Raw genomic sequence first — 22,665 nt, 5'->3', positions numbered from 1 at the left:
TGTGAGATTCATAATATGAGCGGTGCTTCAATCCTAGCACCTATATAACATGGAGATGGATTCTCCCATTTCACGCCACAAGCAATAAGTCATTATAAGTCTTTCACTTTGTTTTGATCGCATACTATAAACACTTCACGAGGAGAAATTTTTGCCTACACTGCATTCAACAGCATGGCCATGCATGCAGCCAACGACGGCCTTTAGTTCCTACGATGGTGCACCGAGATACATGCTTAATGAATGGAGCTCAGAAAATTGGCAGCTATTATTGGTTGCATGCACCACCATGAGGGTCTCTCATGCTTGGCACATGAAGCCAGATCCTCATCTCCATGGATCTGAAATCAACATGATAAATATCAACTGATATTAGCTAATCTATGTGCTCCTATGTGCAATTATGCATCATTAAATAAAATGGTTAGCATGCCGGATTTTCTTTCTTTCTATTTTTATGACAAATAGCCGCTGATCCAATTCGTTGGCCAAAAATATCATATTTGTATCTCTTGCAATTTGATAAGCTTTTTAATCTCCTATATTGTTGGAATTGTGAATAAAAAGCGCAGTTTACATAGACCAATCATGCAATGGTTATTTAAGGGACTGCATAGACAAAATATTGCAGCACTCTTGATTGATTGGAGGATGGATCTTTATGAAATATAAACTAGGTATTTTCTTGGGAATTTGTTTCACCAACCCTACCACATGTTAGTTGCTGATGCTAAGAGCTTTCCATGGTTGAAATAACAGGCCCTAACCCTCCATAAGTTCTGGGTGGTGAAGAACAATAGGCATGCATGCTGGGTTTTGTGAGTATGATTGAAACAAATAACCATGTCACCTTTAAAAAAAACTTGCAGCTTTTCAATCTTTTTCCAACACTGGTCTAAAATAAAATAAAATAAAATAAAATCTCTTTAAATAAAATAAAATATAATATTTCTTGAGGTCTGTGTTCTACCTACGACATCTATTAGACTAAGCCAGACAAGTTGAGATAAAGTGGAGGCCAACCTATGGGGTCCGAAAGTGGTGCAAGCCCGTTCAAGCTTATTCATTTTTGCCCATCCATTACACTCCGTGGGAATTGCTATGTATCCGTTTCTCACGTTGGTCACTTGCAAGCGGTCCATATCAACCTACCATATCAAACCAACTAAAGAAAACTAACTCCACCTCCAAATGAGGCCAACCATCCGCAAACATCCCTTGTTTTTCCTTCTATAACAACCTGCGTCTCCTCTCCAATCTCCATTCCCTTTAAGCAGCCTTGGGTTCTCCAAGGGTGGTGTCACTCCTCAAACTACCCAATATGGAGGCCTTAGGCCGCTCCCTACCCTTCCTCTTCCTCCTCCTTTTCTCCTCATCCCTTATCTTTTCATCATCAGCCCTCTCCGATGCCGAAGCAGCCTTCATCGCTCATCGCCAGCTACTTACTCTTCGAGAGAATGGGGACCTCCCTGACGATTTCGAATTTGACATCAAGATCGGCGTCCGCATTGCCAACCCTCGCCTTCGCCGCGCCTACATCGCCCTCCAAGCATGGAAGAAAGCCATCTACTCTGACCCCCTCAATTTCACCGGCAATTGGGTCGGCCCCGAAGTGTGCACCTATAATGGTGTCTTCTGCTCCAAGGCCCTTGATGATCCTAATGTCACCGTTGTCGCTGGTGTCGACCTCAATGGTGCCGACATTGCTGGCTATCTTCCTGTCGAGCTTGGCCTCCTCAATGACATTGCCATCTTCCATATCAACTCCAACCGTTTCTGTGGCGTCATCCCAAAGAGCTTCTCCCGCCTCGCTCTCCTCCACGAGCTCGATGTAAGCAACAATCGCTTTGTCGGGTCCTTCCCCATGGTTGTCATTGGCCTACCCAATCTCAAGTACCTTGATCTTAGGTTCAATGACTTTGAGGGCCCCATCCCATCAGAGCTCTTCGATAAGGAGCTCGATGCCATCTTCCTCAATGACAACCGTTTCAACTCCCATATCCCTGAAAACTTCGGTAACTCGACAGCCTCCGTCATCGTCCTCGCCAACAACAAGCTTGGAGGGTGTATTCCAACTAGTGTTGGAAGAATGGGAGCTACCCTCAATGAAATGGTCTTGATGAATAATGGGCTGGTTGGCTGCTTACCATGGGAGATTGGATCATTGGGCAATGCAACAGTGTTCGATGCTAGCTGGAACTCATTAATTGGAGTGTTGCCCAAGAGCTTTGTCGGGTTGACCAAAGTTGAGGCATTAGATTTTTCGCACAACATCCTCACTGGCATCGTACCAGAGAGTCTTTGTCGACTACCAAGCCTCATCAACCTTACGTTCTCATATAATTTTTTCAAAGGTGAGGCTAAGGAGTGCATGCCAGGAGCAAGATCGGATATTGTGTTTGACGACATCAACAATTGCCTTCCAAAGAGGCCAAAGCAAAAATCTGCAAGGATGTGTGCACCAATTGTGAATCGTCCAGTGGATTGTAGCCGATTTAAGTGTAGAGCTTCTCCCAGCATCCCCTCAAAGCCATCACCATCTCCGAAGCCGACGAAGCCATCTCCATCTCCGAAGCCTGTGAAGCCATCGCCATCTCCGAAGCCAGTGAAGCCATCGGCTCCAAAGCCAATGACACCAACACATCCATCTGTTCATTCACCACCACCAGTTCAGTCATCACCTCCACCATCTCCAACAACAGTGCACTCACCTCCACCTCCACAAGAAAAGGAAATAGTTGTCCCCCCAGTATACTTCCCACCACCAGTTCAATCACCACCCTCACCATCTCCAGTGTACTCACCTCCACCTCCATCACCAAGTGACACTCCTATAGCTCCATTGCATTCTCCTCCGCCACCGCCTTTGGTGTTCTCACCACCACCACCACAATCCACGGAGGCACCTGATACACGTGTTCACTCACCACCACCGCCGACTCAATCTCTTCCCCCTCCAACACCAATAAGCTCACCACCACTACCAGTGTATTCCCAACCTCCTCCAGTACACTCAGCACCCTCTCCAATAGCCCAGTCTCCACCTCCTCCAATCTTCTCACCACCTCCTCCGGTGAACTCACCACCCCCACCTAATGTCCCTTCCCCACCTCCTCCAATGAGTTCACCACCCCCACCAATTGTTGTTCACTCACCACCACCTCCACATGTCCAATCACCACCTCCACCTGTCCACTCACCACCGCCACCCATCTTCTCACCACCCCCTCCAATTCACTCACCACCCCCACCAGTGGTCCATTCTCCCCCACCTCCAATCCAGTCACCACCGCCACCTATCTTCTCACCACCCCCTCCAGTTCACTCACCACCCCCACCAGTGGTCCATTCTCCCCCACCTCCAATCCAGTCACCACCACCACCTATCTTCTCACCACCCCCTCCAGTTCACTCACCACCCCCACCAGTGGTCCATTCTCCCCCACCTCCGATCCACTCACCACCGCCGCCACTAGCATCTCCTCCACCACCGATGCATTCACCCCCACCACCAGTTGCTTCTCCACCACCATCACCTATCTTCTCCCCACCACCACCTGTCTTCTCTCCTCCTGCACCAGTCTCCTCACCTCCACCACCACCAATTTCATCTCCTCCACCGCCTCAAGATGACTTCATCCTTCCACCAATTAGTGGAACAAGCTATGCATCACCGCCTCCACCAATCTACGCAGGCTATAACTAGATTTAGTTAGCCCTCTGTTCTCTGAGAACCACAACTTCTCTTAGCAAATTGTTACGAGAAAGCAATCTCCCACAATTTGTCATATTATAACGGAGCACTTGGTTTTTACTTTTTTATATATGGCCATTCAAAGGAGGGGGCAGGGCAAGGCAACAACTTGTAAATCTATCATTTCTTCGTTAAATGAATCTTATTTAAATGTTCATATTTACTCTGGAAAAATATGTGATTGTGAATTCTACTGATTTTTTTTTAGGGAAGACTTATTTTAGAACCAATCCTCCCTAGTTAGTTTACATAAACTTTATTTTGTCATGCATGCATTTATAGTGTGCTTTTCGAATAATAGATTGATGACAGCACAAGTATGTTTTATGCTTCATATGAGGTCATTGAGGGTAGCAATTAGGGCTCGTTTGGTTCGCGGGAAGCATTTTCCTTTCTAGGAATATGATTCCTGGGAAACAAATTCCTAGGAAGAGGATGCCTAGGAAAGTATTTTTGGCATGTTTGGTTGACCATGGGAAAGTGACAAATTTCCAAGGTGCTTATGTTTGGTTGGCCATCCACTTTCCTAGGAAAGTTATATATAATTCCTATTATGCCCTTAATAAAAATTAGGTTTTTAATGCCTCTTTAATGCTTCTTTAATACTGAAGGGACTTTTTGGGAAAAAGTAAAAATGAAGTGATTCCCGCCTCATGGGAAAGTAACTTTCCCATGTTTCTCATGGGAAAGACTTTTCCATGAAATGTGGGAATCACATTCCCATGGGAATACAACTTTCCCTTCTCTCTCCTTTGAAAACTCCAACCAAACAAGAGGCATCTCATTACTTTCCCGTTGACCACACTTTTCCCCCTTCTTTTCCCGCGAACCAAACGAGCCCTTAATGGGAAGGGAAGCAAATAGAATGATGCGAGCACTTTGAGCGTGACTAAGATAATCGCATGATATTGCACATACCTATGTTACATTACTACCAGCTAGCTAGTCAAAGGTTATGTTCTCGTCGAAGTTCAGATGACTAACGAGAAGTTACTTTTCTAGAACTGTGGCAAAGATGTGTCTATGCCGAGACCGAGAAATACTGGCTAACACTAGTTAATGGGGTTTTCATCTCAGTAGATGCATCATAAACCAAAGCACTTATAATCACAACTTTCCTTGGGAATTTTTATTTCTATCATCTGGGAATGCATGTGATCAGAATTTAACTGATCTATAAGCATTGTCTGAACTATTTGCTGTGGATCACTTTATGATACCTTACTCTCCAAGTTCATATTAAGTGCAAACTTTGGTGTTATTATTAGAAGTTTTTTCTAGTGTTTTCTCATAGCTTTCATTTATATGTTAGCTAGCTGAGGTTTTCCTTTCCCTTTTTCTGGAGACCCTCTAGCAATTTGGATGCCTTTCCTAGTAGGGGCTATCTTTGTATCATCTTAATGACTTCTTCATCACTGTCCTTAATTGGTGCAATTTCCATGCTAGTTCTACATTTCTTTCAAATTCCTTATCTTCTTATTTTCGTCTCTTCTACTCACACATACATATGTTAACATGTCCGGGGTATCAAAGGATTGCTTGTCACTGCTGCTGCCACTGATCACCAACAGTTAGATGGTCATTCTACGTGAGAACATTCTTGCAGTTTCTCCTTGATCTCCTCTGGTGGTGGTTCACATATTGGTTTTGTTCCGAGTATCATGGTTGATGTGGATCACTACAGGAAACTAGGCCTTTCCCGACTTACTTTTACCGACGCTAGGGGAAAGCGTCGGTAAAGGTTGGCTCACAGCCAACCTTTCCCGACGCTTTGGTACAATGACGCTATAAAGCGTCGTTATAAGTTTGAGAAACAACGACGCTTATAAGCGTCGTTAGAAACCTTACACTACAACGAATGGGAGTTTTGGGGACTGTGTTTTCCCGACGCTAGGGAAAGCGTCGGGAAAGTTTGGCCTAGCCCAACCTTTGCCGACGCTTTTAATAAGCGTCGGTAAATCCAAAGAAACGACGACGCGTTGATGCGTCGGTCAAATATTTAGAATCTACGACGCTTAAAAGCGTCGTTAGGAAACATTAAACCCCCCCACCGCCCCGTCTCCTCCATTTTCTATCGGTCGAGTCAGTCGATGCCCTAGCTCCATCGCCGTCTTCTCAGCTCCGTCGCGATCCGTGGCTTCCCCGCTGCCGTCTTCCTCCTCCTTCTCCTCCTCCTCCTCCTCCTCCTTCTCGTCCTCCTCCTCTTCTTTGTTTTCAGGGCTTGCAAACTGATCTCACCTCCATCCGTAGCCTCGATCGGCGATCGAAGATTCCGCTTCTCCGCCGCCGTCGACCTCGCCGTCGTCTGAGGTAAGCCTCCTCCTCCTCCTTCTCTTCCTCCTCCTCCTCCTCCTCCTGTTTGTTTTCTTCTTGTCTTTAACGCTCGCCCGGCCCCCTCTCCTCATCCTCTCTCGGTCGATGCCCTAGCTGCGCGCCGACATCAAACCTCCATCCCGAGCCCTAGCTACTCGGCGGTCGTCTGAGGTAAGTGATCCTCATACTCTCTTTTAAGATTCTTGACAACCTTTCTAGAATTACTGAACTAGATAGTCACTAGTTTCTGGTGATTTACAGCCGTCAAAAGCATTATAGCATAATCTGGAACCATAGTGTTTTTGGTTTTTAGCATCAAAAGACTTGAAACTAGTTGATTGCTTGTAAAATGTCAAAGGACTAATAGAGTTGAAGATTACATGTCTGATGCTTTCAAGCTGACAGACTTGTAATTGCCCCCTTTCCTTTACATCCTGTTTCTGAAGAGAAACTAGCATGATTTATAAAATAATATATAACTCTTACTTTGATATCTATACTGAACTGGTTGTCTTAAATTGATTGCTGTTGTGATAAATTGTGCTCATTCAGGTTTAATTTTGTCATGTCCGGTTTCACTTGATGCATCCCTGAACTTGTATGAAACTAAGGATTGTTTTGGCCCTCGCCTAGCCAAGTGATAAGGATATCTCCTATGGTTTGGGTCTATATGGTTTGTTGGATCCTTCACATTTACATTCATGGCGCACATGAATTGGATATTTTTCTTGCAATCATTAACTGTTTTATCGGAATTAGTCGAGGAAAAATGTCTGATCGTAGATCTATTTGGATTTTTGTGTTTATGCCAATACTTGGGTGCAGTTTTTAGATGCTTTTTGAGAACTTTTTTAAGATCTTCTAGGCAGCATATGGGTCGGGAACAGAACTGGCATGAGGCTTGAAATCAATCAGCATTTTGGAAATAGGTATGAGCATAAAATACTTTTTCCAGTCAAACTTGTTTATCCCAGGATAACTATTCTAAAAAGGTTTTGGTTCTACATCATAGTCCTATTGTTCTTGAAAATCCAGTTCATTCCAGAAGGGAGAAACTAGTTATTTTTCACTATCATCTTCTTTGTTTATTAAAAACAACTGATTTTCACTTCTGGCTACAGATTTACACTTCTTACTAGGAGAATGACAATTTCAATATCCTCTCCTCACATCAAATTTTACCTCTTATTGATTTCGCTCTGTGCAGTCTTTCATTCAAAGCCAGTTTAAATTCCATTTTTTTTTCCCGGTTATAGTTTAAACATCTGATAAACCTTAAACAAGTCCACTTTCTCTGAAGACTTTACTTTGGTTGTCACGACGACCATTTATAAGAATGGATTTATTTCCTTCCACCTGTTTGATCTATACATAACAAAATATCTAGGTGAGCATATATATTAGAAATGAACAACAATAGGTTACTTGCATCTTTTTGAAAACCTAGAATAATATTGTACTTTGCAAGTGATAAAAAAATTGCTAATGATCCAAAAAATGACTCAAAAAGATTTTATATTTTGATTTCGTATTGGTGATTCATACCCTAATTTCGTTTAATATTTTTTTATGTTACTTGCAGTTCAATCAGTATTTTAATAGAATGGACAAAAGTTGGATAAATAAGTCGAGATCCAGTGCCGAATATTTGAATGGAGTTCAGAATTTCGTTAAATTTGCTTCTGAGAAATCTGAAATGAATGGGAATATTTTTTGTCCATGTCAAAAATGTGTAAATTGTTATGCTATCGCTCCACAAATTATTGAAGAACATTTGGTATGGAATGGTTTTCTGAAGGGTTATACAGAATGGATATTTCATGGAGAGTCTAAATTGTCGTCTTCATCTAACCAACCCTTAGTTATAGAACACACTGCTAGTATTGGATCTAGTAACACAGACAGAAATCCTGTTGTAGAAGATGATATGAGGGGCTTACTCAGAGATGCTCTTGAACATAATATTAGAAATTTAACAGATTTTAGTGGAGAGCAAGAAGGAGCTCCAATAGGTGATGAGCTACATTTTTGACTTTGATGTAGACAAAATTTGTCCTTCCTGCAAATAGTCATGATTGGGTGCTGAAGTCCGTCAACCGCAAATGGAAAGAATATAAGGCGAAGCTAAAGGCGGATTGGAAGCACGAGGGCATGACTGAAGAGGAGGTGGCCCGTGTTTGTCCTCCAGATGTAATCTCTCATCAGTGGAGGGAGCTTGTCCACTACTGGTTTTCCGAGAGAGCTCAGGTTGTGTATATTTTTTCAATACCTTAGATTGTATTTACTATTATTATTTAGATTAGAAATTTATACATTTTATGCATTACATTGTTTATTGTTTTTCGGGGAAGACATATTCCAATATTGGTAGAGCTGCTCGAGCATCACAGACTGTTCCTCACACTTCAGGCTCCATGAGTTATGCGAGGCGTAGAGCTGAATTCGTAAGCTTTCTTGAAATAATTTAAATTTATTTTAAATTATTCTATCATATAGCATGAATACTCTTGAAATATACTTTTTGTTGTAGATGGATGATAATGGGAGGGAGCCTGGTAGGGTGGAGTTTTATAGGATGACTCACACCCACCGAGATGGCAGCTTTGTCCGGGAGGAGTCAAGAGATATAGTTGTATGTATTCATCTTTGGCTTGTGCTGTATTTTTTTTGGTTTTATTATTGGCATACATTAATTTTAATTTTTTTTGAGAGATATAGGATAGGGCAACAAATCTTATTTCGGAGCGCGTCGGGGGGTCATCATCATCCGACGCGACCCATAATATTGAAGCTGAAGTGCTCGCTGAATTGATGGGCCAAGAGCGTTATGGTCGAGTGCGGGGTTACGGCGTTGGAGTTACCCCCACTCAGTTGTCTTCAGTGGGCACATATACAAGAAATGCCAGAGAATCTAGTAACACTGCAGAAGTTCGTCGGCTTCAAGCAACTATTGATGAGTTGAAGCAAAACCAAGCAAATTTGCAGTCTCAGCTTACGAATATTTCTTCCATGTTACAACGGTTTCTTCCTTCTCAGGTAATTAACTTTATTATATTTCAATACTTTACATATTATCAATTATGATATATGGGTTGATGTATCACATTATTCCTAACTTTTATGTTTTCTCTTTCTTTTTTGTTGTAGATTCCTGATTCTTCAAACGCTACTAGACATGATGATGATGGAGCTGAATTCCGTCCCTGATGCATTCTAGATTATCTTTTATGAGTTTGATATGTATATGTTTCTTATTTTTCAGAGTACATTGTAATTTGCTTTTTCAGAGTACATTGTAATTTGTATGGCAGCTTTTCTGATACATGAGTTAAAAACATGGAGTTTTAATCAGATATATCAATATTCATATTTTGACTGATCTGAGTATTTGTGTCAATGTATCAATGTAATACAGGTTCATATTGTTATAATATATGTTTTGTAATTTGTATTTTATAATACTGATTATTGTTTTATTTTTTTTTAAATCAGGAATTCCTTGGGAACTGGAGGGCTGTGCCTACTAGTACTGGTAATTAAGCTCCTCTAACCTCTCTATCACGCCCTTCTGCGTCCCCTTTTGACAGGATGGCCTCTCATCATATCCAAAATGAGTTAGCTATTTGCTGAGGCTTTATGTAGTTTTGGATCACCAAAAAGGGTGGCCTTCCGTGAACTGGTTAGTTTTCTTGATTCTATTGTGATGTGTTGGTGTGTTGATTAGATATCCTTTTGAGTTCTTCTTGGTTAGTTTTCTTGATTCTGTCGTGATGTGTTAGTGTGTTGATTAGATATCCTCTTGACTTCTTCTTAAATCTCTCCTTCCACATGGTGAGCTTGTTACTAATTGAGACCCTAATTTAGTTTGGATGCAGAGGGTCTACAACTCTAGATCTAAAAAGGTGGTCTTTAGTGTCCAATTTTGTTTACGCTGTGTAGTTATTCGTTTATTAAATCCTCTCTTGTGTTTGGTAGGGCTGATGAGATGCAACAAGAGCTGTAGGCTAAGATGGATCAAGCGAGGCAACTTCACAGAACAAGAGGAGAAGCTCATAATCCATCTCCAAGCTCTTCTTGGCAATAGGTAAAATATCAGCAAACATGCCTTAGATCCCGAAAAAAAAAAACTTTAGAATATATGAGCTTTCTTTGCACAATTTGAGTCAACTTATAAATTAATATATGTTCTTATCATATAATATGAAGTACTTTGGTCCTAGGCTCACTGTGGTTTATGCCTATATTGGTGTGTTAGAAATTAGTTTCTTTTGGGTGGTAACTCTGAGGAAACTAGTGAACTTTACTCGATCTTATATGCCCGTATTTTTTTCTTTATAGGCTTTCTCGGGAATGAAGGCTTTCCGATTTTTTATATTATAAATAGTTTTCCCCCAGGATAATTAGAATGTTTCAGAAATTAAAAATTGTCTTTGTTGAGTTATAAAGCCCAGGAATCAGAAATTTGTGAAGTGTTGCTAAAATATCAGCCTTAGAAGAGGTTGTGTGTTGGATTCCCCGAAGCAGTAATCAGATTAAACCAGTTGTTTGGCTCTTTTTTTTCTTTTGCTAACACTTCAATTAAATTTTCTCAGACCCAAATCCAACCCAAATGTTGGAGGAAGCCTGAAAATTGTGAGGTGCTTCTAGCGCCCTTTTGAGAGAACTAATATAAGGATTGCTCAAATATCAGCCTTAAAAGATGATGTGAGTGCTTGATTATTAAACCCTCTCCATGCTAGTCTAATTCTGTATCTTGGATCACAATTAATCTTTTATACCTGGAGTGACGAAGCTGCATGGCTCGGAAACTGCGAAGTAGTAGCTGTAGGTCCAACTGATTGCTTGCAGTGATACATTAAATGATGGTGGGTTCACTGCTTTGAGCTTTACCGCAAGTCTGTGAGTAAGAATCAAAGAGATTGCTAACCAGACAGGGAGTTCAATCTATAGCCTGGTGAAGTAGTCATGAAACTTGACCCCACATTTGATGATTTATAGGGATTTGAGAATCCGTTTACATAGTTATACAAAATATAAGAAAGAATCTTTTGTGGTTTTCTGGTTCTAATTATTGGACTGCATTTTATATGCAATGGGACCTAGTATAAAGCTTCTCATTTGTGCAATCTTATTTCCATGACTCTTCCCCCAAACTGCAATTATATGTTAACGAGGTTGGCCAACAGGCCTAGTTTTAGGATATATTGAGCCAGGCCTTGAAATATGCATATTGAAAAAATTGAGTTTCTCAGCCCACTCCCGGCCTATTAGAAAGCAAGAACATTTGTCATTGTGCAGTACTGAGGACTAGCAGCAGAGAGGCGCTGTTAAAGCATTGCAGTTCCACTGTATTGTTTGCATTGCTTTGAGCTGATATAGGCAGAGGTCTAACCATTGCTTTTTAACACTTGCCTTCTAGGCTATAGTTGCAAGAAACTTTGTCAAATTACTGTGGATATTCCATGTGATAATTAGCAAACAAGTTGTTCACAGGGCAAGAAGTCATGTTTATTTCATTGCCTATGTAAACTGTTATGCTGCAGCTTAAGTTTTGTTATTTTGAATGCAGAATGGGATCCGTGGGGTGTTCCAGATGATTACGAATGTGAAGTCATTGAGGACGATACTCCAATTCCGAAACATGTTCCTCAACACCGACTTGCTCCACTTCCAGAAGAGTTCTACAAGACGCTGGAGGCGGTAATGTCGAAACCTGCTCCAAAGGATGAACCTTCCACTCAATCGAAGGCTTAAAATTATGATGTTGTTTGGCTTGAACAAATTTTCATATTTGGAGCTATTGTCATGCCTCTTGGTTGCTGGCTTGCTGCTGTGGCTTTTATGTCAATGTTTGTCATGGATAAACTGGCTTCCTCTTATGAGAAAAATAATGATAAGAAATACCTGCTGCTGATGTATCTTTAACTGATGAACCTTCATTGCCTTAAATTTTTATTGCCATGGGTTGAAAATTTATGCATGACTTTGGTAGATGTGGTAGTTATGATTTTGCTTATTCTGTGAAATGAAAATTTTGTTTTGATGGTCTCAAGTGCTGTAAATCCCGAGAAAGCCTATAAAGAAAAAAATACGGGCATATAAGATCGAGTAAAGTTCACTAGTTTCCTCAGAGTTACCACCCAAAAGAAACTAATTTCTAATTGCTCTCTGTACACGGATTAAAGAGGTCCATGATGCTTGTGCCGACGCTTTATAAAGAAGTCCCTGATGCTTGTGCCGACGCTTCGAAAGCGTCGGCAATTGAGCAATTTCCGACGCTTTAAAGCGTCGGGGAAAACTTAATCTGGGACAACGCTCGGAGAAAATCAGGAATTGCCGACGCACATAAGCGTCGGTAAATCAGGATGGCCGACGCAAAAAAGCGTCGGTAAAAAAGGAAGTGGCACCACCGGCAATTGAGGAATTTACGACGCTTAAAAGCGTCGGGGAAACCGACATCGCCGACGCTATATAAGCGTCGGTAAAGCGATGTTTTTGCCGACGCTTTACTCAAGCGTCGGCAAAAACTTTTCCCACTCTGGTATATCCGACGCTTTGCCAACGCTTGGCTTTGCGTCGGGGGTATTTTAGCCGACGCTAATTAGCGTCGGCAAAGCTCCAAAAATACGTCGGGAAAGGTCCTTTTTCCTGTAGTGGATGCTTACTGTGGAAAATAATGACAGAATGAGACAGTAAATTCTGAAAATTCCCTAAGATACAGTGAAAGAGAATTCGCAAGAAGAATTTGTTCCTGTGATTTTTCTTTCTTTCTTTTTTTTGCTGCTTTATATGACTTTTTATTTGCATGCAAAATACTATTTCTGCCAATGCCTTGTTGATTTCCCCACTCTTTCTTTCTGTATACTTGCTTCCCTTCAATTCTTATCTCCTTGCTGCTTTGGTGCCTGCTGCTCATTGTGTCAATGTTTGTTTCATATGCTTTGGTCTTCAATTGGATGTTGCTGATGATTACTGCAAAATGCTTCATGTTCTACTTTCTATGGATATTTCCAACATACTGATTTGGTACAACTGTGGTTGCTCTTATTTCTCAAACTCCAAAGTTACCCATGAATCTCTTCTTGAGATCTTACCACCGAACTGACCTTCTGCGCTCTTCGAAACCTTTTCTGATTCGGCAGAATGGTAGTTTTCAATCTCATTTGAGTAGGTGAGAAGTATCGAGCTTTCATCCGATTTCTTCAGCTCAGGGATCCTTGGGACCACCATCAAACCGAGTCCATAGGGAAGACATATACTTCAGTCATGCCCTAAATGGCGAGTAATTTTTTTAAATTATAGTGCTGCTTTAAGATGTCATGGTGGATGTGGGCCTATTTGTGTGTGAACATGGATCCTTCTGCAGGTTCTTCATGCTTAACTTGACAGAACTGCAATAGCAGTTCTAAGCTTTATATATTTTCCTTTTATCTCATGAAATCTCACCACATCATCATAATCTTGTAGAGGGGCATAATATGATCACAGCTAAATGCTTCAGAAGAGAGGATGATGAAGCTGCATATTAATCTGGCACAGTTCAGAGTTACACTGGGCAACAAGAGGAATAATTTGGAATAAGCGTGGCATTAGTTGTGTTCTACCACCAAATTATCTTCTTTTTTTTTTGCTAGGAACCAATTTATCTTTTATAAAAGTGGCTGATGAAACAATGTTGTCCTCATCATTTGGGTCCACTATTTGGTTGATGCAAAGTCTTATAACCCAGATCTTGCTTTTCTGAGCTTTCTATTGGGAGGTCTATTTTAAGAGATATTGGCCGTATGAAACTATCTCAACCAAAATAATATTTTGCAGCGGTAGTATTGGTAATGCGTACCTCCTGCCATAATTGTTTAAGTATTTTGATTAGAGTTTATCCAAAAAAACTTGAAGGTGAAGGAGTGTTCTAACCTATGCCTCCGCAAAAGCCATAAAACCAATGGATATCACAAGCTTAAAAAAAAAAAAAAAAACTAGGCTAGAGACCCTTATCAGATAACCAAAACATCGTTCGCTAGTTTCTTTTCATCAAGAAAACTATCTTAAACGTAACTATATTTAGTGGATAGTTGCCTACCATCCAAAGTCATTCAACAACTAAACCTTATAGACCACATAGAAACGTGCCCAACATTTGTCAAATCATGTAAGTACTTAATTTGTGGGCACAATTGAGAAAACAGAAAAGAAGGATCAACTTGAGAGATCAAAGATGATCTCTTCCTTCAAAGAAAAGAATTAAAGATGGGAATTCAGATAACAAATAGAAGGAAAGGAGGTACAGAAATCACTACAACTTGGGTTCATGCAAGTCAGGCTTTTGGGCTGAAGGCAATGCTGGTTTTACTACATTACACCCACTCTATTCATCTATTATGCTCTTGAATTTCTACTATCATGTAGCAGTTTCGCAGAAGTGATTAAAACATAGAAATAGGTTACACAAAGATATAATAATTTCTTGCTCATCCCAATAAGAACTTGCATATAATAATTATCCGAAGATGCTAATTTTTAATCTTTGGCATCATATTTAAATATGTAAGCATCAAAATAACAACTTACGAGGCTCGTCATCTTGTTATTTATCTATAGTTCTTGCTATCTACTTTCACTAAATATCAGGATAATCTTTGCTAATTGTACATAAAAGGACTTCCTCGGCCAGTGAAGTGCCTGTTAGGTTATTTTGCACTATAGTCCAAAACATTATGATAATTAAAGTGCCGGCGTATCGAGCTCCCTTTCTCAGAACAAAAAAAAAGAAAAAAATTTGGCGTCACTCCCTTCCTTTACCCTCCCTTTCTTTTTTATTAAAAAAAATCTGGTCTTAGAGAATTATCTCCAATTCCATCTATCTCCTTCAAATTTGGACATAGTTATAATGGCCAAACCACGTTTTTACTTTTTGTAAAATTTAACTTTAAATTTACATGCATCCAATTTTGTCGAGGTGCATACCCACCATCATTAAAGCATGAGTCTAAATTTTGGATCAGCATGTCATAAAATGACCGTTTGAATAAATTAAGAGTGAATAACTACACTCGAGGCAATTTCTTGTGCACATTATAAGTTCGCTAATTACAATTAATGAAGGAAATGTAGCAGACATAGAATTAACACCAACATAAAATACATTTTAATCAGCTAAGAAAACTTTGTATAGGAGATTCAAAAAAAAGTGTACACAAAGGCAAACTTTATATAAGCTTATAATTGAACATTGCAAGGAAGGAGACCCAAGCAAGACATGGCTTGACGAGATTGCCAGCAATCGGATTCACCCGGTGGAAGCTCTGAGAGCAAGCAAAGAGAGTGGCGAAGAGGGTGATGCAGACCGCCAGGCCCATCCTAGTGGCGCCGAGCCGAAAAACAAGAGGGCCCCAGAAGAGGCCCAATAAGAGCTGAGCCACGAAGAGGGGCAGGGTGGTGGGCTGGCGGTGGAAGCCACCTTCAGCCCAAACAAGCCAGGCTGAGAGGCCCATGAGGCATGAGGTGGAGATGGAGGCAAGATGGAAGGCCCACATTGGCAGGTGCCAGAAGGGCTTCGAGACGGTGGAGGCAGCGGTGCCGGAGATGTAGGTGGTGAGGGCCGTGAGGATGAAAGGGACGGCGATGGCGATGGCGAGTGAGCGGAGGCCTCGCTTGGCCATGGCCAGCTTCTTGGCCTTTTTATTCTTCATAGTGGTGGTGTTGGTGGTGGTAGTGGTGCGTTCATCTTTGGGCCGGTGTTTCAAGCTTTGGGAGGCCATGGGAGAGAAGGAAGGGAGGGAGGGGAGGTGGTGAAAAAGGAGAGAAGGGGAGAAGTGGAGGAAAAGGTCATCGAGGCCATGTTATAAAGGAGCTAGTGTTACTCTGGGGATGACACATGTAAGAACAAGGGGCAATATGGGTTCGGAGAGGCGTAGCACGTGTAGGAGTGGGTTGCCAGCGATGCATGGATGGATTTGGTCCAAGTCGGGTGTCTAGATTGTATAAATTAATGGGACAATCTTATCGAGTTCAAATTCTCTTCGGTATAATTTTTGCACTAAAAAAATTTATATTCTCATAGGTAGCCACCATATCTAGAGTATGATAAGGCACCGTTAGTGTGATGCATGGTACATTGTGGCTGTAAGGACCCGTGCGGGCGTGTGTTTAGTCCCACATCGGTTATTCGCTGGGTAGATCTTGGATATTTATACAGGATCAAGGAACCCAAATAATAACTTTCGGCTAGCCATTTTGGGTGAGGTTCTGGGTTGTTACAAATGGTATCAGAGCGGATCCAGCCCATAACCTATATGAACTAGGAGACACTGCAGCACAGATCCATTGGGGCTGACCACGGGCCAATCGTGGTGTTTGTGATTAGATTTGAATAGATATGAACCCTTGGCCTGACGAGGACGTCAGGGCTTGAATGGGGGGAGTATGTGAGGATCCGTGCGGGCGTGTGTTTAGTCCCACATCGGTTATTCGCTGGGTAGATCTTGGGTATTTATACAAGATCAAGAAACCTAAATAATAACTTCCGGCTAGCCATTTTGGGTGAGGTTCTGGGTTGTTACAGTGGCGATGAAGAAAAACCGTCCATCTCTGCAATAGATGACATGGTGAATATCCATGATGGTATAGAATTCTACGATGCAAAAGTAGCATGGTTGAGAATCCTCCGGTGATTGGTGGGTCCCTCCTTTGCAATTGAGTTGGGCTGGTGAGAAATGAACCGGATTCACTTTGTTCTTATCACTCATCAGGCAATATACACAAAGAAAGGTACATGGAAACTGATTGCTGGATCGGTTCATCTATTAAACATGGCAAAGCCATGTAATGCAAAAAGTGGTTTCATGGACGTGACACTTAGATGCCCTTCTTAGCTTGCATACAACTTTGAGACTTCTAAGCTACTGCTTAGAGGAGAAAGAAAGATCAAAAAAAAAAAAAATTGAGCACTGCCAACACAGAAAGTTGGGGTCACATTTTTGCTAATGATGTGAGCTTTTGCCAATGGATAGAAGTTTTATTAATTATTCACCACCACGAACAAGAGCTTTCATCAAGATATGGATATACTAATGAACATGTTCATTATGAAACAAGATCTTAAAGGTTCAGTTACTACTCAGTAAATATGTGTCAGATACTACTCAGTAAATATGTGGTTATGTGCGGGCGTGTGTTTAATCTCACATCGATTATTCGCTGGGTAGATCTTGCGTATTTATACAGAATCAAGAAATTCAAATAATACCTTCCGGCTAGCCATTTTGGGTAAGGTCTTGAGTTGTTACAAATGGTATCAGAACGGACCCGGCCCATAACCTATGTGGACTAGGGAACACTGCAGCTCGGATCCATTGAGGCTGACCACGGGCCAATCGTGGTGTTTGTGATTAGATTTGAATAGATTTCAATACTTAGTCTGACGAGGACGTCGGGACTTGAACGGAGGGAGTATGTGAGGACCCGTGCGGACGTGTGTTTAGTCCCACATCGGTTATTCGCCGGGTAAATCTTGGGTACTTATACCGGATCAAGAAACCCAAATAATACCTTCCGGCTAGCCATTTTGGGTGAGGTCTTAGGTTGTTACAGGTTATATTAGAAGAAATGAATTATGTAGATATAAAATTTTGGCTAATCCTTCAGTGAGAAGCCTTCTTCTGACAGTTGTGCCCTATCTTTCAATTATATTTCCGGCTTTTCAATCGAGTGGGTAATGCTGGCTCGAACTCGATCTTGATCATGAGTTCAAATATGAAATCTAGACATCTGAATCCATTTGTGTCAGGATCTAAGAACATCTAAAGCATACCAACAGAAATATAGCTCAGATTTTTGTATCTGAAGTAATCATATTTAATGCTCTGAATCAAACTGCAACTGAACCTCATGGTTCAGCTTATCCCGTAGTGTTAAAAGACTGCATGTGGCCTTCTATGATTCAGGAGAAGTGGCCCTGAGACTGCTGGGTAACTAAGTTCCTTGCAATGCCCTACCAAAAGGGCCATCTCTTGGAAGGAGGACCACAGACCAAAAAGATCAATCCAATTAATTGTCTCCTGCCATCTTTTGGACTATTCTGTGGATGGATTCTCTTTCATATTCCTAAATTGATTGGTGATCACAGGTAGCCTGTCTCTCAGTTTCATGAGGGAGAGGGATAGATTTGACTATACTCGAATGGATCTTCACTTAGATTCGATCAAATCTATATCGAAAGATAAAGGTTCCATATCGATGAATGATATAGCGGCTCAGGGAAATAAAGAAATGGTGAACAGTGGCTTGATGCACTCCTGGCTGAACTGGGTAAATAATGGCCAGCAGTTATGGAATGGGTCTGTTACATGGGGAAATATGAGATCATGCATTATTGAATTCTTGCTTGATTCCAATGTCGAACTCCTACAAAGAGATATGCTTGTTCTTTAGGTTTGAATGGAAACATTAGAGCCCAAAAGGAGCCTCATCATATAAATATTTATATATGTGACAGCCATCCACTTTTTTTTCATAGGAATCTTCCTGCCATTAAGGTCTCATAGCACATGGACATTATTTAATTACAGAACTTGGGTGTTTTAGGTTTGAAACACTCCTACCCACAATGCAAGTTGTAATCTTAAATTGCAGGATATCAATGTCCTGCCAAAACTCCAGCTGGCTATGGCTGGTACTTGTTGGAAATCCATAGAAATCAGATAAGAAACAATTTGAGAAGAGGCATGAGAAATATAAACAAAAAGTTTTTTTTTTTAATTAAAGGCCGTTCTAGAAGTAGTTTATTTCAAAGTTCATAACTGTGATATTAATATTTTCTTATTAGACACCATCTTCCATTGCAAAGGAATTTGTACAAGAGTGGGTGGGTACCAATGGATTAGTGTATTGCAACTCCCCTTGTTGTGATTTGAGGTAGAAACAAGCTAATAAAGACAGAAATAAAAGCTCTAAGTGGACTAATAAGGTTTGAATTATAGGAAATTGAAAACGATGTCGCAGCAACCATTCAGAAAAAGAGGAAATCTTAAAATGAAGAGAGCATTTACTTTCTCAAGCTCTAATTACTCGATGATTTCCCGACTGGTGTCGAGTCTCTATCATTGTAGCTTTCCTCCATGGGTAATTGCCCTAGCCCCATATAAGTTCTTGATAGTTTCAATTAATTTGAGTTAAAATGACATGAGTTAGTTTTTTGTTTTTTTACATCTATCTTGTAACATTAGGAAAGCATGAATTCTTCAATTTAAAATCATAAGCATTTTTTTATTTATCATATTATAACAAGATGTAATGAATTGTCGACAAATATTGAGATAGTAGTTGAGGAAGTGATTATAGATTACTTACCATAGATGAAGAATGTATAGTGGTTCATGATCCAAAGGCATCTTGATCTCCTAGGTTATTTACAGTAACGATATCTGCATCTATGTATATATATATATATTTTTTTTTAAGATCGAGAGGGGCTAATCCCCATGCACCCCAACCCTCGAGGCTGACTCCAACAGTAATTGAATCCTTGTCCCCTTCCCAAGTAGAATGGTTTGGTGTTAAAATCAAATCTTATACACCATCAAAGTCTTCTCTATCCTACATTGCAATCTAAATATTAGTTTCATCTTTGGCTAATACTTAAAACCAATCTTCATGTGCAAACTATTTCAAACAGTTTCCTCTCACTTACACACCATCTTAAAAAGAGGGCCAACTTGGGGAAGTCAAAAGAAATCACTCGTGAATGGTTAATAATATATAAAAAGATTTTTTTTTCACATGAATACCCCATTAAAAATTCAAATTTACGTAAATACTTTCTTAAAATTTATATTTATTTCTGTATTCTCATAAAATACTATTTTTGCACAAATGCTCCTAATATAACTGTTCTTCTAACACCGTTAATAAAAATCATATTTATTTTAATTAAAAATAAAATAAAATTTTGAAATTTTGTTTTTGTCCCCATCACAATTGTCGTATAAATATTTATTTTTATACATCTGCCATTTAAGGATATTTAAGTTATTTTAATTTGAAACCGTTAATTTTTTAACAGCGTTAGATGGCACGGATATATATGCAAAAATAAGAATACAAAAATAGAATAGCAAAATAATTATTCTACAAGAATATATATATATATTAATATTAATTTTGAAAAAATATTTGTAAAAAATTGATATTTAGAAGGGTAACCCTGTTAAAAAAAAACTCTATATAAAAATCCAATCAAGGTAGGAGAGAGAGTGAGTAACAAAACCATAAAAATTTATAAAAGGTAGCCAGTCCACATCACCCATTATTGGAATTCAAAGTCGTGGAAGAGTTCATCTCTCTTTCTCTTTTTATCTCTCTCTCTTTTTTTAACAGGCCCTACTATAGTTTCCCCCGTGCACATCACATGGGTGGTTACTGACGTTAGAATTAAAGTTCACCCATCCCACCGAATCACAGCCGTTAGAACTCTGATAAAAAAGTACTTCTCTAATAATTTATACAGCAAAGTTTTAGATGCTCTTATTACCGTTTCCTTTCCCTTTATTTTATTTACCCCCTTTTGGCCTCCCATTCCTTCCTTCCTTCCTATGCTTCCTTCTCTTTTCCTTTTTCTTTGACAAGTAGAACAAGAGACGCCGACCAACCACCCAAATCAACAGCAACACTCTAATTCCCTACCAAATGAACTTTAATTAAGCTACTTAATTATCATTACCGACACCCAAAAACCAAAAAAAGTAGAAGAATCCTCTTAATTCCATTAAACCAATTTATACCAACCAGTAACTCTAATCATAATTTTCTAAGATAACATTTGTTTTATAAACAGAAAATTCAACAATATTTTACTTACATAAATCACAATATGAGCATTGGTGGTTCAACAAAAAAAAAATCATGAAAGATTAGCACTCACAATTTTTTTTTTTTTTACATTGATGGCATATAAAGCATGGTTACAAATACAATACAACAACAGCAGCAACAATAGCAAGCAGTATCAATTATTTATATAGTTTTGAAGAGGAGAACAACAACAACATCACATACCAAATTAATCTCTCTCTCAAGTTTTTTTTTTTAGCGAAGAACGGAGAACAGGGGGAGAGAGAGAGTTAGCGCCGGCAGCGGGTTATGGCAGAGCAGCCGCGGTTGTAGGGGTTGGCCTGGGCGCCGGGGCGGCAGTTGTAGTAGGAGGCGCCGCGGCGGGAGCAGGGGACGTTGTTGCGCTTGAGGGCGTTGTAGGAGATGTAGTTGGAGGTGGCCAGCATGCGGCGGGCCACGTCGGAGCTCAGATCGAACTCCTCCCCGGCGAGGCACTCCGCTATGGTCCCCTGGCACGTCGACAGCCCCGGGATCCAGCTCAAGGGCGCCGCGCCTTCCCCTACTCCGCCGCCGGAGTGGGAAGCGCCGGTGGCGAGAAGGAGGAGGAGGAGGGAGAGAAGAAGAAAAGGAAGTTCCGCTCGTCTCGCCATGGAGTGGTCGTGGCGAGGAATGCAGATGAAGTGTTTGCTTTAATTCCTCTCCTTCCCTCTCTCTCTCTCTTAGAAGAAGGGGAAAAAAAGGTCTTTTTATTTTCTACTGGTATCTCTCTCTTTACCTCAGCTCCAAGCAAACAGAGGGAGAGGGGAATGGAAGAGGGTGTCTGGGGGGAGAGAGAGAGAGAGAGAGAGAGAGAGAGAGGAGGGGATTATAAGGGCTTGGAGTTGGAGTGTGATTAATTGGGATTGGTATTGTGGGGGAATTACAAGGTGTGGCCTTTGACTTGGAGGGCAGAGGGGGTAGAATGAAGTTCACTGCACTGGCGAAGGAGGTGGAGAGAGAGAGTGTAGTAATTCTTTTTCTATTGTCTTCTACTCTTATGTTTGTAGTTTGTACTAGCTAGTGGACAAATTCAGTGACCGTTACCTATTTGTATTTATTTTTGTATTTGTCCACTAAATTTATTTGTCCTTCTGTGTTTTTTTTCATATTCACTTTGTCAAGGAAATTATTTGTTAAAGGTTCTTGTGTCTAGATATATGACATTTGTTTCAATTAAATTAATCAATAAGATATCATATGGTTGTGTTGCCTAGAAAGATTCAATTACATGCTACATTTCGAATGCTTACAATTGAAATTAAAATTATAGAAAAGGGCCAATTAAAATTATAAAATTATTTGGTTGTATACAAATAAAAATTGCAATTATAATCACAAATTTTTTATTTGGTTGTTTGATGTAGCAAGAGATATAGTTATCCTTTTTTTATTATAATATAATATTTATAATATTATTTTTACAATTATAACAGAAAAATGAAATACTGTCGCAACACAATTGCATTTAAGACTTATAAATTTACATTTAAGATGAAAGACCAGATCTCTAGATTGCAATCCATCTATGGGCACAATTTCTTTATGTAGGGAAACACATCTATTAGGTATATGAAAAAATTATTGTGTTTATATAGCACTAGAATTGCGTCATGCATGTGCATGCATACATGGGAGATTGTGATTAAATGTGATTTCATGAAAAAATTATTTACTAATTAGGCTTAAGAAAGAGGGGTTAGGCGACCTGCCGTATTTATTTCTTTTCAATTTTG

At 40.1% G+C, this 22,665-nt stretch overlaps 3 protein-coding genes, 1 long non-coding RNA gene and 1 pseudogene across 4 annotated transcripts; 3 read left to right on the top strand and 2 right to left on the bottom strand.

The window, feature by feature from the left end:
• The first annotated feature begins 1,266 nt into the window (after positions 1 to 1,266).
• LOC120109197 (leucine-rich repeat extensin-like protein 7) lies at positions 1,267 to 3,826 on the top strand. Its single transcript, XM_089929344.1, has 2 exons — positions 1,267 to 2,727; positions 3,001 to 3,826. The coding sequence occupies exons 1-2, from the start codon at positions 1,322 to 1,324 to the stop codon at positions 3,704 to 3,706; spliced, it is 2,112 nt and encodes a 703-aa protein (XP_089785470.1). The 5' UTR covers positions 1,267 to 1,321; the 3' UTR covers positions 3,707 to 3,826.
• A 2,000-nt stretch (positions 3,827 to 5,826) lies between these two features.
• Positions 5,827 to 11,780, top strand: LOC149768395 (uncharacterized). The gene is made up of 5 exons (XR_016399552.1): positions 5,827 to 6,064; positions 6,182 to 6,238; positions 9,560 to 9,746; positions 10,043 to 10,151; positions 11,637 to 11,780. It is a non-coding gene; the product is annotated as an uncharacterized LOC149768395 (long non-coding RNA).
• Positions 8,143 to 9,274, top strand: LOC148703105 (uncharacterized). The gene is made up of 5 exons (XM_088724175.2): positions 8,143 to 8,314; positions 8,419 to 8,511; positions 8,598 to 8,699; positions 8,786 to 9,103; positions 9,215 to 9,274. The coding sequence occupies exons 1-5, from the start codon at positions 8,219 to 8,221 to the stop codon at positions 9,272 to 9,274; spliced, it is 669 nt and encodes a 222-aa protein (XP_088580301.2). The 5' UTR covers positions 8,143 to 8,218.
• Positions 11,781 to 15,088: 3,308 nt separating the features above from the next.
• On the bottom strand, positions 15,089 to 15,909 carry TSPO (TSPO(outer membrane tryptophan-rich sensory protein)-like protein). Its single transcript, XM_008777364.6, has one exon. The coding sequence runs from the start codon at positions 15,823 to 15,825 to the stop codon at positions 15,274 to 15,276; it is 552 nt and encodes a 183-aa protein (XP_008775586.4). The 5' UTR covers positions 15,826 to 15,909; the 3' UTR covers positions 15,089 to 15,273.
• Positions 15,910 to 21,048: 5,139 nt separating this feature from the next.
• Positions 21,049 to 21,789, bottom strand: LOC120110265 (protein RALF-like 33 pseudogene; annotated as a pseudogene).
• Between the last annotated feature and the right edge of the window lie 876 nt (positions 21,790 to 22,665).

This window comes from Phoenix dactylifera, chromosome 2, assembly GCF_051530095.1.
Source record: "Phoenix dactylifera cultivar Ajwa chromosome 2, Ajwa_hap1_PhDact_Kaust_v1.1, whole genome shotgun sequence".
Taxonomy (NCBI): Eukaryota; Viridiplantae; Streptophyta; class Magnoliopsida; order Arecales; family Arecaceae; genus Phoenix; species Phoenix dactylifera.
The sequence above is the reverse complement of the archived record's forward strand: the minus strand, read 5'-3'. Positions and strand labels throughout refer to the sequence as shown.

Excerpts from the sequence above, each read along its gene's own strand:
- TSPO (XM_008777364.6), bottom strand. The coding sequence starts at position 15,825 with ATGGCCTCCCAAAGCTTGAAACACCGGCCCAAAGATGAACGCACCACT.
- LOC148703105 (XM_088724175.2), top strand. The coding sequence starts at position 8,219 with ATGACTGAAGAGGAGGTGGCCCGTGTTTGTCCTCCAGATGTAATCTCT. Across the intron at positions 8,512-8,597 it reads CGAGGCGTAGAGCTGAATTC|ATGGATGATAATGGGAGGGA; the intron begins GTAAGCTTTCTT and ends TTTTTGTTGTAG. Across the intron at positions 9,104-9,214 it reads AACGGTTTCTTCCTTCTCAG|ATTCCTGATTCTTCAAACGC; the intron begins GTAATTAACTTT and ends TTTTTGTTGTAG.
- LOC120109197 (XM_089929344.1), top strand. The coding sequence starts at position 1,322 with ATGGAGGCCTTAGGCCGCTCCCTACCCTTCCTCTTCCTCCTCCTTTTC. Across the intron at positions 2,728-3,000 it reads TCACCTCCACCTCCACAAGA|TCCTCCAGTACACTCAGCAC; the intron begins AAAGGAAATAGT and ends GTATTCCCAACC.